Genomic DNA, 17,317 nt, shown 5'->3' on the forward strand with positions numbered 1-17,317 from the left:
CACACACACACAGACACACACACACACACATATATATATATATATATATATATATATATATAAAATATAAATTGTCACTCACATTATATGGCCGAGACGTTCGTTTCTGTGGGTTTTTTCCACGTCCTCAGTCGGCGTAATGTCCGAAGAAAAATTTTTCTTCGGACATTACGCCGACTGAGGACGTGGAATAAACCCACAAAAACGAACGATTTCTCTTCGGACGGACATTACGCCGACTGAGGACGTGGAATAAACCCACAGAAACGAACGTCTCGGCCATATAATGTGAGTGACAATTTATATTTTATATTAGCTCTAACCATCATCATCGAGCACTTTCGTACCTTCGAGTACCCACCAACACTCATAAATATATATATATATATATATATATATATATATATATATATATATATATATATATATATATATATATATATATTTATACTCATGATAAACTCCGACTCTGCCGTTAAATGTTTATCGTAATCGTTCTCTCTCTCTCCTCTCTCCCCTCTCTCTCTCTCTCTCTCTCTCTCTCTCTCTCTCTCTACTCATTCAAAAACATTAAGAACAAATGGTAAGTATGGAAATCTTTTAATTAGGCTTTGGCAGACATTTGGGTACATTGTGAAGTGTTGGATGTGCCGGCGTCGAAGTGAAGAATTGGCTGGCGAGACGGAAATGCCTTTAGGATAAAATATCCAAATAATTCAGGGATTCAAATTGGATCAGATTACTTTGTGTGTGTGTGTGCGTGTGTGTGTGTGTGTTTGTGTGTGTGTGTGTTTGTGTGTGTTTTCGTGTGTGTGTGTGGTTGGAGAAATAGGTGGAAGGGGTGGGGGGGGGGGGAGATGGCATTTTATTTTACAATTCTATATGGGCTATTATGTTGTAATAGAAATCTCAAATTTGACGGCCTATCGGTTCTATGCGACGTGTACATATATAAGCAGGTCTGACATCCGAACCCACTTATGGGCCTAGTTTAACATTGTTGTAATGGACAATATTTTACGTCATTTTTTTTTTTTTTTTTTTGGTAGATTTTTCCATTACAACAATGAGCCCATAAGGAATTGGGTTATCAGACCCTCTAATAAGTGCACGTCTGTTCCATGCATTTAGGTAAATTACTGACAGCATCTGCCAGCCAACTTAAACATTCCAGCTTACAGAACAGTGTATAACATTTAACCTTTACAGTTTGATGATGGAATTTAGTGAGAACTTGATACACCATAGAAATAGGAGCTCCTCTTTCTAGGGATACACTAACAGGGTGTCTAAAAATAGTAACAAAGAGCTGGTTGACGTCATCTTTTTTTTTTCTTTTCTATTATCTTCGTGAAATAAAAGTTTCTTTTTTTTTTAAAGACTCAATTAATTGATAATTAATTCTTATATAGTCAACGAGGTTTATGTTGAGTACGCCGACATATTGAGTTCTTTTCTAGAAAATTCTTTGATGTAGCGAAAGTTTATTACTTTTTATCATTCTTATATCGTCAACGAGGTTTATGTTGAGTACGCCGACATATTGAGTGTTTTTCTAGAGAATTCTTTGATGTAGTGGGAACACTTCAGGCTCGCTTTGATCTTAAGACAATATCATAGACCTGAAGACACGCCCGGGGCACTCAAGTGGCCTTTTACACGTACAATGCATTACGTAAATATTTCCGAACACGTGAATCCTAAATCGAACGTCTTTTTATCCCCAGTATAGATAGTTCGAAGATGACGTCACTCAGGCCTTTGGTATTGTTTTTGCCATCCGCGTTTGTGAGTTGTTCTCACTAAACTGTATTAACCAGACTATAAAAGTTCATGGTTACACAGAGTTTGTGTGTAGGTCCGTTATACTTCCGGATGGCAATGTTGTGAACTCCTTGGCCAAGCGCATTCTATCTATAGTTGGCCTAGTTAGTGAGCATTGTATAGATAGAACGAAGATGATGTCACTTTGTTATTGTATTTTGCCACCAGCCAGGCTTTGACACCAGTAAGAGGAGACATTGGGTGGCTGCGTATCGGCTACGGTCGAGGAGCTGCCTAACGGCAAGTGCGTTACATCGGTGGGGTCTTACTACCTGTCCAATATGTCCCCGCTGTGGGCAAGAACCCCAGACAGAAGAGCATCTAGTCGAAAGGTGTGTTGTGACGAAACTACCGGGCGGGTTCGCGGACCGGACTTTGCTGATTGGGTCGATCGTCATAACATAGTAGTGTGAACCATAAGAGGCTGCTGCCATCCGCGTTTGTGAGTGATTCTCACTAAACTGTATCAACCACACTATAAAAGTTCATTGTTACACACAGTTTTGTGTGTTGGTCCGTTATACTTTCGGTTGGCAATGTTATGAGCTTCTTAGCCAAGCGCATACTATCTATTGATACTATGCGTTTAGGTAAAATACTCACAAATATCCGCCAGCGGTATATCGCGTACCAACACACAAAACTATGCGTAACCTTGAATGTTTATAGTCTGAATGATAGAATTTAGTGAGAATCAGTCACCAAAGGGGTTGTCTGAAAGAAATAACAAAGAGCTGTATGACGCCAGTTTCGTTCCTTCTATTGCGCAATGTCCACTAAACGTACTCAAGCGATTTGATTAGAGTCCCTAGCCAACAGCAACACGTGATATGACACCCGTTAGATGATAATAATATTACAATTCTCCGACAGAGACAACACTGTTAACGACCAGGTACTCGTTTTAGACATGAGTACGGCGAGAGAATGTGATAAAAGAGCCTATTCCAAGGACTCAACTATGGGCCACTCAGAGCGGTGATCAAACCCAGGACCTTCCGATCCGAAGGCGAATGTCCTACTCATAGACCACATAGTCGCACAATTTTTAGATGAAGAAAACTGAATCCAGTAAAATGGAAAATTAAATTTTCATGCAGCGGCTAAAGAAATAAAACCGCCAATACAACGAAGGCATTTCATTTACGTCAAATTTGTGACCAGCCATTCCGTAACGGTATCATATCGGAGTCAACTTTTGGTTGAAATTGGAAGAACCTAAGCCAAAATCGCAATAAACATAACATTCCATTTGTATACATACATACATACATACATACATACATACATACATACATACATACATACATACATACATACATACATACATATATATATATATTATATATATATATATATATATATATATATATATATATATATATATATATATATATTGAATCGTGTTTGATACAAATATGGTACGAACAGTCAACTCATGTAACACACAGTCCTGAAGATGGCTAATTGGGCCTGATACATTAATGTATACTGTCTCAAAAATTGTGGTAAATGTTATATATATATATATATATATATATATATATATATATATATATATATATATTGTATCTGTTTATGGAATTAGATTTGTATAAGTCCATTAATCTCTCTCCATTTTAATGTTAATCATTTTGACCTGAAATCGTGAACCAGCTTGTCCAAGCGGTATTATGTTATCGGGTAGAACTATTTGTTGGAAATAGAGTAGAGATTTGGCTGTTTCAAAATGTATGATGATGAGAGAGAAAAGAGATAGATCCGATTAAAGAAAGGCAAGTCACTCGCCTTTTCACCAATCGGCCAATACTGCAAAGGGTCACGTCAAACCATCGATCATCTGGTCCTGCAATGCCCAGTAACAAAATTAGAAGGGGGGTATGAAACGATCTTTGAAGCCCGAAATGACCTGACATCATGGATCGACAAACATAATCTGGAGGTGTAGCCATACGCTACTACTACTACTACCACTACTACTACTACTACTACTACTACTACTACTACTACTACTACTACTACTACTACTGCTACTGCTACTGCTGCTGTTGCTGCTGCTGCTGCTGCTGCTGCTGCTGCTGCTACTACTACTACTACTACTACTATTACTATTACTACTACTACTACTACTACTACTACTACTACTACTACTACTACTACTACTACTACTACTACTACTACTACTCGCCTTTAAATCAAAAAGGTCATCCTTTCAATCCTATCCAATCCATGTGGATCTGGTTTAACCTTTCTCATTCGTAAATCAGAGTAGATTCTCTTACAACCAACCGTGTAGCAGACAGCATTTAACTCTCTATGTGTTCATGCGGTATGCCACTCACTTTGGGATCGGAAGATCATGGGTTCGAGCCTATCTCGACGCGGGTTCGAGCCTATCTCGACGCATAGTTGACTCCTTGGAAAATGCTCTTTACTCACATTTTCTCTCTGTGCTCGGATGTAAAATGAGGACGTGGCCGTTAACAGCGGTGTCTCTGTCCGAAAAAAAAGTTGTAATATCGCCTAACAGGAGTCATATCCCGTCCTACATGTTTAGTGTTGCTGTTGGACAGGGACCCTTTGCAAAGCGCTTTAAGCATGTTTAGTGGATATTTCACTCTATAGAGAAGCTCGAGTTAACTCTCTTCTTATCGTTCTGGCTGGGAATAAATACAATTTTCTACATTGGAAAAAAAAACTACAAAGTTCTCTTTTCTTATCTTTTTATATCCAAAGTCCCAAATTCGGATTCCGATTCATTCCAACGTAATAGCGGTTTGAGATGATGGGTTACAATCTAATATTATGTGTGTCTTATGTTGATATTAGACCGTTTAGAGGTGGTTGGTCACCTTTAATGGTCATTGTTAGAATCGAATTGTATGATTTAGGTCCACCCCGACGTAATGTGGTTTGAGGCCACTTCGTTACAATGAACGAGGTTTTGCCAGTTTCTTTTGATTAAATTATGATCGAATTTTTGGAGGAAATGGAAAGACTGGCTTCAACGGAAAGACAAAAAAGATATAGAAAATCTAAGGATAAAGTAAAAGCTCCAGTCGATATTTTAATGGAAGACGAGAAGGGGTTTAACAAAACAAAACAAAAAACAAAACAAAACCCCACTATTTTATCATTATGGAGCACAGCGACGTTCACATATTTGCAGGGCTGATATGCGAGCGCAATTATGGGCTTGATTTAACATTGTTGTAATGGACAATATTTTTTTTTTCCACAACAATGAGTACATAATTCGGTTATCAGACCTGAACAATAAGTACACGTCGGAACCCAGAGAGGGAGAGGGAGAGATATAGATAGATAGATAGAGAGAGATAGAGAGATAGAGAAAGAGAGAGAGAGAGAGAGAGAGAGAGAGAGAGAGAGAGAGAGAGAGAGAGAACGTAACCGTTCTTGGATTGTCAAAATACCCTAACATTCTTGACTTTTTGTGTCGAGACGTTGTGAAAACTGCCTTTTGTCCAAGCCTAATATAGATTCATTGTCACCAGGTCTACAATTAATTAAGTCTACTAAAACAATGTTTAGTTTGAGACACTTGGGCTTTTCAACCCTCCCTAACCAGTTAACTGACGGCTCTAGAAGAAAGACGTTTCCAAAAAAAATTGACAGGAAACTCGTCCTTCAAATATCGAACGATTTGTATGACTCTCATCTTGGAAAACAAAACAAAGAAACGCAAAAAAGCAAGACTTAGCGAAGTCACAGGTTTGAGAGTTTTGCCAAGATGAGGGTCATTTAATTTGGTGGATATTTGAAGGACGAGTTTTCTGGTCAAATATTACACCAAAACAACTCGAGCTTTTATATTGCGCAATATCCACTAATCGTTCTACAAAGGGTCGCTGACCAACAGCAACACGTAACATGTAGAACGAGACATGACGCCTGTTAGGCGATATTATTTTTTTTTCCGGACAGAAACTTACTGCTAACGGCCAAGTACTCATTTTACACCCGAGCACGGTGGGAGAATGTGAGCAAACAGCTTTTTTCCAAGGACTCAACTTTGCGCCGAGCTAGGCAAGGCTCGAACCCAGGACCTTCGATCCGAAAGCGAGTGCCATACCAATAGAGCACATAGCCACACACGACATCTAAATACGTGTTTCTCCAGAGTGTGACAGTGTCCTGGTTAATCAAGTATACTGAGACAATGTTTAGTTTGTTTTGTGTCACATTCGACTTTTTCATTCCTCCTTTATCAGAGCTGCCTACTTGCCATTATTTTTAATTCGTAGATTCCAAGGGGAAAAAAATAAAAAGTCACTTTGAAAAGCGTTAGAAATAAATAATTTGTTCTCAGCATGATCCCAAAAATGCTCCAAAGTCCTGAATATTGGATCTAAGGAGCTAAACTTTACTTTTCAACAAGATTTATTGAGTCAAAGAAGCGAATGTCGTACTGTTACAGCTGGACCGGACAATTCAATGTAGATTCTCTTACAACCAACCGTGTTGCAGGCCCTCTTTAACTGTCTATGTGGTCTTGTAGTATGGCTCTAGCTTTCAGATCGGAATGTCCTGGGTTCGAGTCCTGGTCTGAGCGGCGCATAGTTGAGTCCTGTGAAGAGGCTCTTTTACTCTTTACAACGTTTATTGTGTTTTGTATAGCACCTCCTTAACTCAAGCACTGGAGACGAGCAGTGCTGACATCATCGAGCGTTGACTGATCAATTAATCGCCGCCATTGAAAGTCATAGACTGATACCAAAAGTGTTACGAGACGTTTTCGATACCTAAGACCCGGAAGTGATTACGATTACGATCCGATCGCTAGGGTATTGGGTAACTAGTAACTCTGTATCAGTTCTAGAACGTTCACAAAACTGACTGACGGGTGGAAGTGCCACAGATGAGTGAGTGTCGCCGAGGCAGAATAGATCTCTCTCATGTCTTGTGTGACTGCGATCGTGAGTCGCCTCGTCGCTGGTGTGTGTGTAGTGGTGGATGGAAGATGTTAGGAGGGTTTTGGTTACGGCTGGAATTAAACCTCTCATCACATTTTTATGTTGAGACGGCGTGAGTGTGAGTGTCTCTGTGTGTGTATGTGAACATTCTTTGTTGAGATGTTTTTGGATTCGGCGTTGTTTTGGTTGTGACATCTTTGGGTGCGTGTGTATCTTCCAGTAGTAGGTGCTCGGATTGATACGGGTAGCGTTTCGTGTTGTTGTTGTTGTTGTTCTAGGATTCGTTGGATTTCGTAGTTGCATAATTTCTCTTATTCTTCTTTGTCGCATTTCGAGTTTGTTTGTAGTTTTGTAAGTGCGGGTTATCTGTATTTTCTTATTGTTATTCATAGTTGAAGTAGTGAAGTAGATGGTTGAATATTATTATTAAATATTATTATGATGATTATGATGATGACGATTTTTATTTGTATTATTTTTTATTTATTTATTTATTTATTTATTTATTTATTATTATTATTATTATTATTATTTATTATTATTATTATTATTATTATATTATTATTATTATTATTATTATTATTATTATTATTTTTCATTATCATTATTATTATTATTATTATTATTATTATTATTATTATTTATTATTATTTATTATTATTATTATTATATTATTATTATAAATGTTAAGTTACGATAAGTGGATGAATGAGGTTATTATATTATATAATATATCGATGCATTTTATGGATTGCCTGTCGTTGATGGTAGTGGTGGTGGTGGTGGTTTAGCTGCAATTTCCATCTTGCCAATAGATAGTATGCGCTTGGCTAAGAAGTCATAACATTGCCATCCGGAAGTATAACGGACCAACACACAAAACTGTGTGTATCCATGAACGTTTATAGTCGGGTTAATACCGTTCAGTGATCATTAATCATAAACGCGGAGTCAAAAAACAATAACAAAGACCTGAGTGACGTCATCTGCATACTATCTATACGTTTGTTCGTGTACGTGTGTTTATTTGTTTGCTTGCGCGTGCTCGGCCCGGATTTGCTTATACGACATTTAAAACATTTGTTAAAAGGTTATGTATAGTTTATCATTAACCCTCTCCTTACCAGCCATTTTCAGGATTTTCCCCAAAACTTCACACCCAACTAACACAAAAATAGATTTTTAATCACTCAAACACAACAGCAGTAAAGTTCTTGCAGTAAATAATTTCTTTAGAGAAACATGCTCTACAGCACACTGTTCATTTTATTTAAATTTTACGATGTACAAGAGAAATCTGAATAAGAAAAATGTTGGTTGTATCGTAACGAATGTGACGATATTCCTATAGTTGGTAAGGAGAGGGTTAAATGTGACCCAGCGTCTTTATACGGTATTATGACTGGGGGGAATATGAAACTGAGAACAAAATAAATTATATTTAAATCAGAAATGTGTAGATTTATCCAATGCTTTCACTGAGGAAAATGCCGTACTCGACTCTAAACGAACACGGCGCGTTCTTAAAATTTAGGTCAGAAAACTCGTCCTACAAAAATCGTTGGATTAAAATGACCCTCATCTAGTGATCAGAAATCCTCAAATCCGTTACTTCATTGGCTTCAATAGGTCCCAGGTTCGAGAGTTTTTGACATGATGTGATGAGGGTCGTTTCAGTCCATCAAAATATTGGACAAACGATTTTCTCAGCCAAATCTTTTTCTCTCTTTTTTTTTCAGGTGACGGTAGAATAGTGATTGTGGTTTTTTTTATTGTTCAACCAAACAAACAAAAAAAAGTTAGAATTAAAATTCTGGCTCAGCGGGACGGTCTTTTGCTTCGTACCCGAAAGGTACCGAGTTCGATCACCCGCCGCTGCGTTGTGTGTGGCCTTGAGCAAATCACCCCTCGCCCTAGCAGCGCTGCACTGCAGCTGACGCCTGGGTTATTCCAGTCTTTCCTTGGAATAGACCCTAGAGACAAATTTCCCTATGGGATGAATAAAGGGAATTGTATTTATTTATTATTTATTTATTGAATTTAAAACTTGGTTTATTCCGACATGACATAACATACAGTTTTTGACCTTTATTGGATTTTCGGACCTGGGGATGAGCTCGAACTGGGAGGTCTTTGTCCGAGGTTACGAAATGATATTCAATATAGATAGAATGCGCTTGGCCAAGGAGTTCACAACATTGCCATCCGGAAGTATAACGGACCAACACACAAACTCTGTGTAACCATGAACTTTTATAGTCTGGTTAATACAGTTTAGTGAGAACAACTCACAAACGCGGATGGCAAAAACAATAACAAAGGCCTGAGTGACGTCATCTGCATACTATCTATTGTTTTTAAAAAAAACCCACAACAACCTGTACTCTTTACACTCCATATGTACAATATCCTATAGATAGTTCGAAGATGACGTCACTCAGGTCTTTGCTATTGTTTTTTGCCATCCGCGTTTCTGAGTAATGCTCACTGAACTGTATTAGCCTGACTATAAACGTTCATGGATACACACATAGTTGTGTGTTGGTCCGTTATACTTCCGGATGGCAATGTTATGAGCTTCTTAGCCAAGCGCATACTAACTATGCAATCATCGTGAACGTTAGTAAATATGAAAATGTGAGAAAAGTTAATATAATTTTTATGTAAGTCGAGATTAGAAGTAGATTTTAGTTTAACCCCTAATTTGTGACCCATCGTCTCAAAACGGTATTATGTCGGAACGGACCAAATGCTAAAAAGACGAATTAAATGTTAAACTGGTGAAAAATATAACTTGTTGGAATTAGCAGCCTAAAATATGGTATCCATTCTCTTCAATAAAACATACAAACTCAACATAAGTCTAATATTTATGGCTATAAATTCAATTTTCAACATTTTAACCAATCCGACATAATACGGTTTTGAGGCGAAGGGTCACATTTAAAGCGTTAACAAAACAAAATCCCATTGCTGCGTATTATCTTCCTTTATTTTTATTATTTAAGTGACGTTAAAAGTTATGGTGACGAAACTCAATACAAGTTCAGGTCTTGTGCTGAGCACGGAAATTTATTTGAGAAGGTGAAGGTCAGAAATCATTAATTCAATACTCCTTCCGTTCGGTGCATTGTACAGAAAATTATTTTAAAAGGTGAAGGTCAGAATAATTAATTTTTCGATAAATGACTGCTGACCTTGACCATCGATGATTTAAATTTGTTTAAGACAGTAACACGATTACGTCACAAGCGGTCATTAATGCAGTTTTATCTTGACCGTTTGTTTTTTTTTCTATTAGAGACTACATGAGGGCTGTTATAATACCGGATTAACCCAGATTTCTCTTAGTGTGTTACCCGTTATCTAACTTCATGCCCAAGTCGAGTAAGGAAATAAAGTCATCAGTTGAATAAAAATAGCTTAACAAGTGTGTATGAAAGGTGCCAGACAAAGCAAGAAAGAAAAATACAAGAAAAAAAATCATCACAGAAATTCAGTCGACCTCGACTGGGGATCGGACCTCAGACCTTCTGATTACCGGTTCGCGTGTTACACAAATCTGAGGGAAATTCTTGTGCCATTTGATGGTTAAAAATAAAATTTACATACATTTCAATTTATTTCATGGATGGAAAATTTTAAAAGGTAGAAAAATGGATTTAACGAGTTTTGTAAAACCAGCCTTCATTTGTAAACGCTGATATCTATAAAAAATTTTAAATTAGAAAAAAAAAGAAAATATTGAATTATTTATTCCTGTTTCTACCAAGTTGCTGTTGATATTGACGAATTTATTAGAAGCCATCTTGGTTAATTGGTGTTCGTTTGAAAAGAATCGATAGTTCTGCTGTATTCTGGAAAAAACACATATTAAAAAATTTGGCCAGAAAACTCGTCCTTCAAATATCGATCGATTTAAATAAATCTCATCTTGGCAAAAAAAAAAAAACCCTCTCAAACCCGGGACTTCGCGTTTGAGAGGGTTTTTTTTTGCCAAGATGAGGGTCATTTAAATCGATCGATATTTGAAGGACGAGTTTTCTGGCCAAATTTTCAAATATGTGTTTAGTTTGTTTTTCTTTCTTCTCTAGAGTATGGTAGAGTTTTGATGTTGCTTGTTGATGTTGCTTGTGGTTCATTGAAGTGTGCTTGATCATAGCAAGAGATAGAATTGGTGGAGGCATCAGTTTGGGTTGGGAGATAATGATAAGGATAATATGTAAATTGTTACTGTTGGTCTCAACGGGTAGAAGGGATAGGAAGGTTGGGTGGTGGTGGTGGAGGGAAATAAAAAAGAGGGAGTGGGGGTAGATAATTAAGAGAGAGAGAGAGAGAGAGAGAGAGAGAGAGAGAGAGAGAGAGAGAGAGAGAGATTTGTGTGTGTAGATGGTGGTGTGTAGGTGAGAGAATTTGCGTGTGTGTGTTTGGAGAGAGAGAGAGAGATGAGTGAGAGGAGGAGAGAGGTGAGAGAGAGAGAGAGAGAGAGAGAGAGAGAGAGAGAGAGAGAGAGAGAGAGAGAGAGTTTCTGAGTATTCGACTCTGTCCAATCATTTTTGAACCTTTTGAGAAACCATATCTGCTATGGCTATTGGAGCCAGGTCGCTAGTTTTTCGTTTACTTTATTCGAGTGATAGAAATTGATGAAAACTAAATTTTTCTCTTAGTTTTTCTAAGTAATTTATTTTTGGGGAACGTCACAATTTGGGCCTACAACGTTGTTACGCCTATCAAGATAGGTTCATCGTCCGTTTTACTTCCGGATGGCAATGTTGTGAGCTTCTAACCCATTTTGTGTGCATATGTGTAATTCGCGCTCCTAAAACTGTCGAGCACTCTCTTTGATTCACGCTAATTCCCCTTATATATATATATAATAATATAATTATCTTAAAATTGCAAAATGTAGATATAATATAGTAATGCGCGCTTGGCGTAAGGAAGTCTCCCCTATACACTATAAGACCACCAACCGGAAAGTAAATAACGGACTCAACACACAGAACACAAACATGTGTGTATCCATGAACGTTTATAGTCGGGTTAATATAGTTCAGTGAGCATTACTCATAAACGCGGATGGCAAAAAACAATAAACAGAAGACCAAAAAGTGGACGTCATCCTCGTAACTATCTATACATTTTCATTCCTTTTTCATGTCTAATTCGGTGGCCTTTTGAAGCAAAATAATACTAGATGATATAGCATCATAATATTTACCCCCACTCGCAAGTCAATAACTACTCTCTTATTTCTTATTTCTTATCTCCCACCCAACAGATCTCGAATCGTTTAAACCGGGTGCGACGACAACAACTCACTACAGCCTGTACAACGGGTCCTTGACCTTGTGACGTCATCGTGATCTATATCTATATCAAATCGTCAATATTATACGAGAGCTTGCTTCTGGATTAAAAGCGAGATAACACCTAATTTACAAGATCGTCTGTCGCGATACTACTACCACTCTCCACTAACTTCACTGACTGTGAGACGCCAAGAGTACTCACCCACTGTTATCTAACTTCGTTGTGATTACTATTTATATATACCACTACTGTTGTCTACTGCAAAGCGATTTATCGACGTTTTGCAGTCACCCATCCACCCCCCTACCAGCTGCCGCCTTCTATACTGTTCTAAAGGTGTGTACGTGCTAGAGAGTTTGTATTCAGGGATAATACGACAAGTAATATATTGCATTTATCTTCATTCTTCTATTATTCATACTTCAAATGAAATGATCTTCTTCTTTTTTTTTAATCTCGGATTTAATCTCCTTTGAAATTAATACCAGTTTTATTGGTTGTAAAAAAAATTCTTTTGATATTATTTTCTCTCTCTTTCTCTCTCTCTCTCTCTCTCTCTCTCTCTCTCTCTCTCTCTCTCTCTCTCTCTCTCTCTCTCATCTATCTACTCTCATCTCTCAGCTACTCCGTCTTCTTTATCTTCTATCTATCTATCTCATCTATCTATCATCTATCTATTATCTTCTATCTATCTATCTATCTTCTTATCTATCTATATATCTATCTATCTTTATCTATCTATCTATCTATCATTATACCTCTACAGCTATCTATCTATCTATCTATCTTCTATTATCCTATCATCACCCTATTACCATATCCATCGTACCATCACACATCAGATCACATTTATTATCCATCCATCCATCCATCCATCCATCCATCCACCATCCATCCATCCATCCATCCATCCATCCATCCACCATCCATCCATCCACTCCATTCCATCCATCCATCCATCCATCCATCCATCCATCCATCCATCCATCCATCCATCCATCCATCCATCCATCCATCCATCCATCCGACCATCCATCCATCCATCCATCCATCCATCCATCCATCTATCCATCCATCCATCCGACCATCCATCCATCCGACCATCCATCCATCCATCAATCCATCCATCCATCCATCCATCCGACCAATCCATCCATCCATCCATCCATCCATCCTCGACATCCATCCATCCGATCCATCCATCCATCCATCATCCATCCATCCATCCATCACCACCATCCATCCATCCGACCAATCCATCCATCCATCCATCATCATCCATCCATCCATCCATCCTCATCCATCCATCCATCCATCCATCCATCCATCCATCCATCCATCCATCCATCCGACCATCCATCCAATCTCATCCATCCGACCATCCATCCATCCATCACCACCATCCATCCATCCATCCATCCACCATCCATCCATCCATCCATCCATCCATCCATCCATCCATCCATCCATCCATCCATCCATCCATCCATCCGACCATCCATCCATCCATCCATCCATCCATCCATCTATCTATCTTTCTATCTATCTATCTATCTTCTACTTGTCCCCTATCATTCATTCACACACATTTAATCAAATCTTGAAATCAATCACCCAAATTACTCGCACATACACACCTACGCCTACATCTACTCACGCATTTACACACAATAGAACCAATTCTCTCCAAATACATAGCAGTTTATTTCAAATCAAATATTTGTAAACAATACATCGGCTTGTTAACCCTTTCCATACCAACCAGAGGACAATCGTCACAGTCGTTACAATGCGGCTATGTGGTCTTCTGGTTCGAGCCTCGCTCGACGCATTGTTGAGTCCTTGGAAAAGGCTCTTTACTCACATTATCTCACCGTACTCAGGTGTAAAATGAGTTATCAGCATTTTCTCTGTCGAAAAAAAAAATTGCAATATCGTCTTACAGGTGTCATGTCCCTTCCTAAATGTTAAGTGTTTGCTGTTGGCCAGGGACCCCTTGTAAAGCGCTTTGAGCTCGTTTAGTGGATATTGCGCTATACAAAAGCTCAAGTCTTTTTAAAAATTTATTTTATTTCTTTTTTCTTAAAGAACAATCTATTTTTATGGTAAGTGGACGTTTCGGGGAAAAAAGCTCTGAAAAAAGCTGGTAGGAAGAGAGTTAAATGGGGTCTCTTACTCGGTTGGTTGTAAGAGAATCTACTCGGATTCACTCGTGATTAAGGTTAAACCAGGTCAACATGGAATGGATTGAAAGAAATATTATGAAATTGAGCTTTTTGTAAAGCGCAATAATATCCACTAAGCGTGCTCGAAGCGCTTTACTTGGGGCCCTAGCCAACATCAACATTTAACATTTAAGACGGGACATGATGATGTCTGTTAGGCGATATTACAATTTTTTTTTTCGGAGAGAGATACCGCTGTAAATGGCAAGGTACTCATTTTACACCTGAGTGTGGTGAGATAATGTGAGTTAAGAGCCTTTTCCAAGGACTCAACTATGCGTCGAGATAGGCTGGAACCCATGACCTTCCGATCCCAAAGCGAGTGTCATACCGCATAGACAGCTTAATGTGACCCATCGTCAACACAATGTCTGATATTTCTGGTTATAAATTCAAGTTTCAACATCTTAACCAACCCGACTTAATACCGTTTTGAGGCGAAGGGTCACAAATGGGGTCTGCTACAAGTTGGTTGTAAGAGAATCTACTCTGATTCACGCGTGACAAAGGTTAAACCAGATCAACATGGATTGGATAGGATTGGATTGGATCGAAACGATGACATTTCTGATTTAAAGGCGTGTGACTTGACTCAACGGAATATCCTTCAACAGTCGTAACGTCACTTCCTTCCTAATGGCGCATGGTGACTTAGTAACACTGGCTCTAAACTATCGGAACAATGGCGGACGCTCGTATGAAATATTTCTCCGGCGAGCGTAAAAGCGTATCCAGAGGGAAAAAAGCATAGATTTGATCATGCTTTGACTTTTACACATTCTTATCACAAGACATATGAAACGTTCTAGCCAGCATATCTGTTTGTGTTTATTAAATTGAACTTACATTCAATTTCACATTGCTACTTAAATAATATTACTGTTATCTTTCCCTCTTTCCACAGATACCTTACCAGGACATTTACTATCGTAAAATTCAATACTTTGAGATTTAGTGACTTGTCTACTTGTGTGGATTCGTGGATTCCATTCTTTCATTCATCCATCACCGTCACAAGGAGGCTGGTGTTGTGAGTGTTTTGTGTGTCAATACCCACTGTATTTATATTCTATTTTTGGATTTAATAAGACGCTCTTGTAGACCTACATCCCACCACTACCATCGTCATCATCATAATGGCAGCTTTTATTGCTAAGCAAATGGTCGGAGACAAACTCTCATCCGTCACAGGTACGTTTTGGTGATCTTTATAATATTATGTGATCCTTCGCCTCAAAACGGTATTATGTCGGGTTGGTTAAAATGTTGCAAATTGAATTTATAGCCATACATATCAGACTTGTGTTGAGTTTGTATGTTTTATTGAAGAGAATGGATAGCATATTTTAGGTTGCTAATGCCAACAAGTTATATTTTTGACCAGTTTAACATTTAATTCGTCTTTTAAGCATTTGGTTCGTTCCGACATAATACCTTTTTGAGACGATGGGTCACATATGTTTTTCTATTCTACGTTATCCAAGTTTAACCCTTTCGTTACCGCGGTGTTGATGGGAGCATCACCTTGAATCATATAGTAGAATGCGCTTGGCCAAGGAGTTCACAACATTGCCATCCGGAAGTATAAGACAACACACAACTCTGTGTAACCATGAACTTTTATAGTTGTTAATCAGTTTATGAGAACAACTCACAAACGCGGATGGCAAACAATAACAAGGCTGAGTGACGTCATCTGCTACTACTATACTATGATGTTCGATGGGTGTACGATCATAGTGATGTCGTTTCTTCTTCTCTTTACTAGCCTATCTGCTCTTGGTTGTGATTGTATTTTTGACAGGGGATAATTTTTTTTTCTTAATCTTCTGCCTGTTTTCTGTTATTTATATTTAGCTTATGATATCTTTGGGTATGATTTTGAACATAATTCTTTGCTCTACATACAACTTGTCATTTCTTTAAATTTATGAGATAAAATAAATTTGATAGAAAAATGTTGTCGTATCGTAACGAATGTGACGATTTTCCTATAGTTGGTAAGGAAAATCACCACACTCGTTACGATACAAACGGTATTTTTCTTATACAGATTTAGTTTTATAAAGCACAAAATGTTAAGAACAATCTCCATAATATTAAGAAGAATTTGTGTAGTTTTGTAAAGCTTGTAAAATAGTGTAATGTGTGTGTTGGGTCGAGATTGCATTTCAGTAAAAATCGGAAAAACATTCGGTAAGGAGAGAGTTAACTAACACCGACTATATCCGAAGTTTACCCAGGTTACTTTTACCCCTTGCCTATTTATTACATTTTTCTGAGACAAATTATAGGCGTAGTTTGTCTGTTAATGGTAGTTGAATAAAACTATTTATGTAAATGCTTATTTTTAATATATTTTTCCCCATTTTGAAACTAGCAAAACTCTCTAGGATTGAGTGAGTTAACATGTTAACTGCCTCAAAGTCGCTAAACTATTTATATATGTCTCGTTCTGGGTGGGGTTCCTGACCCCCATAGTGGGCAGGGGGGTACATACTGTGTCTTCTATCCCATAATATCTGTTTACCAACATGTTTTCTGTCTTTGTCTTGGAATGAGATTACTTGGTTTTGTCCTGGCCCTGGCCGGAGTCCTAGCTGGGAGAGAAACAGTCAAATGCATAGTTATTTTTTTGAGAGATGATATTTTTTTCCTTGTAAATCGTTTCTCTGTTATGTATTATTATATTTACTATTTTGAATGTATAATGTAAGCATTTGAGTGTATTCCTCCTTGTTGGATTTTGTGCTTGTGTCCGGATGAGACTTATAGGTGATCTCAAACAAAGTACATTGGTGGTGTGCTCTTGGAATCTACATTTGATCCCTATTTGTTCCCAGTTCCCCTTTGTCTTACTTTTTCTTGGGTGCTTTAATTGTGTTTCTAGAACTTTTACTTTCCCATTATCTTCCTTGTTACTGGCGCTGATATAACCTAAATGTGTTGCAAGCGCCGTAAAACCCCTAAAAACAAAAACATATTATGTCTCGTCCAATACGTTTTATCTTGATGCTGTGT

The 17,317-nt window shown here is 37.9% G+C and overlaps 1 protein-coding gene across 6 annotated transcripts in view; it reads left to right on the forward strand.

Annotated features, from left to right (window-relative positions):
* The window catches only part of LOC144964381 (complexin-like), a 225,067-nt gene that overhangs the window by 111,119 nt on the left and 96,631 nt on the right, over positions 1 to 17,317 (forward strand). For 2 of the 6 annotated variants that reach the window (XM_078898562.1, XM_078898560.1), the window contains exons 3-4: positions 12,040 to 12,407; positions 15,201 to 15,487. In XM_078898562.1, coding sequence (XP_078754688.1) covers positions 15,433 to 15,487 — 55 coding nt within the window. In that variant the 5' untranslated portion in view covers positions 12,040 to 12,407; positions 15,201 to 15,432. Of the gene's footprint in view, positions 1 to 6,892; positions 7,110 to 10,385; positions 10,407 to 12,039; positions 12,408 to 15,200; positions 15,488 to 17,317 lie in introns of those variants that run through there. The other 4 variants (XM_078898563.1, XM_078898561.1, XM_078898564.1 and 1 more) reach the window with 4 other exon arrangements.

This window comes from Berghia stephanieae, chromosome 2, assembly GCF_034508935.2.
Source record: "Berghia stephanieae isolate SIO BIC M18660-M18661 chromosome 2, UCSD_Bste_1.3, whole genome shotgun sequence".
Classification (NCBI taxonomy): Eukaryota; Metazoa; Mollusca; class Gastropoda; order Nudibranchia; family Aeolidiidae; genus Berghia; species Berghia stephanieae.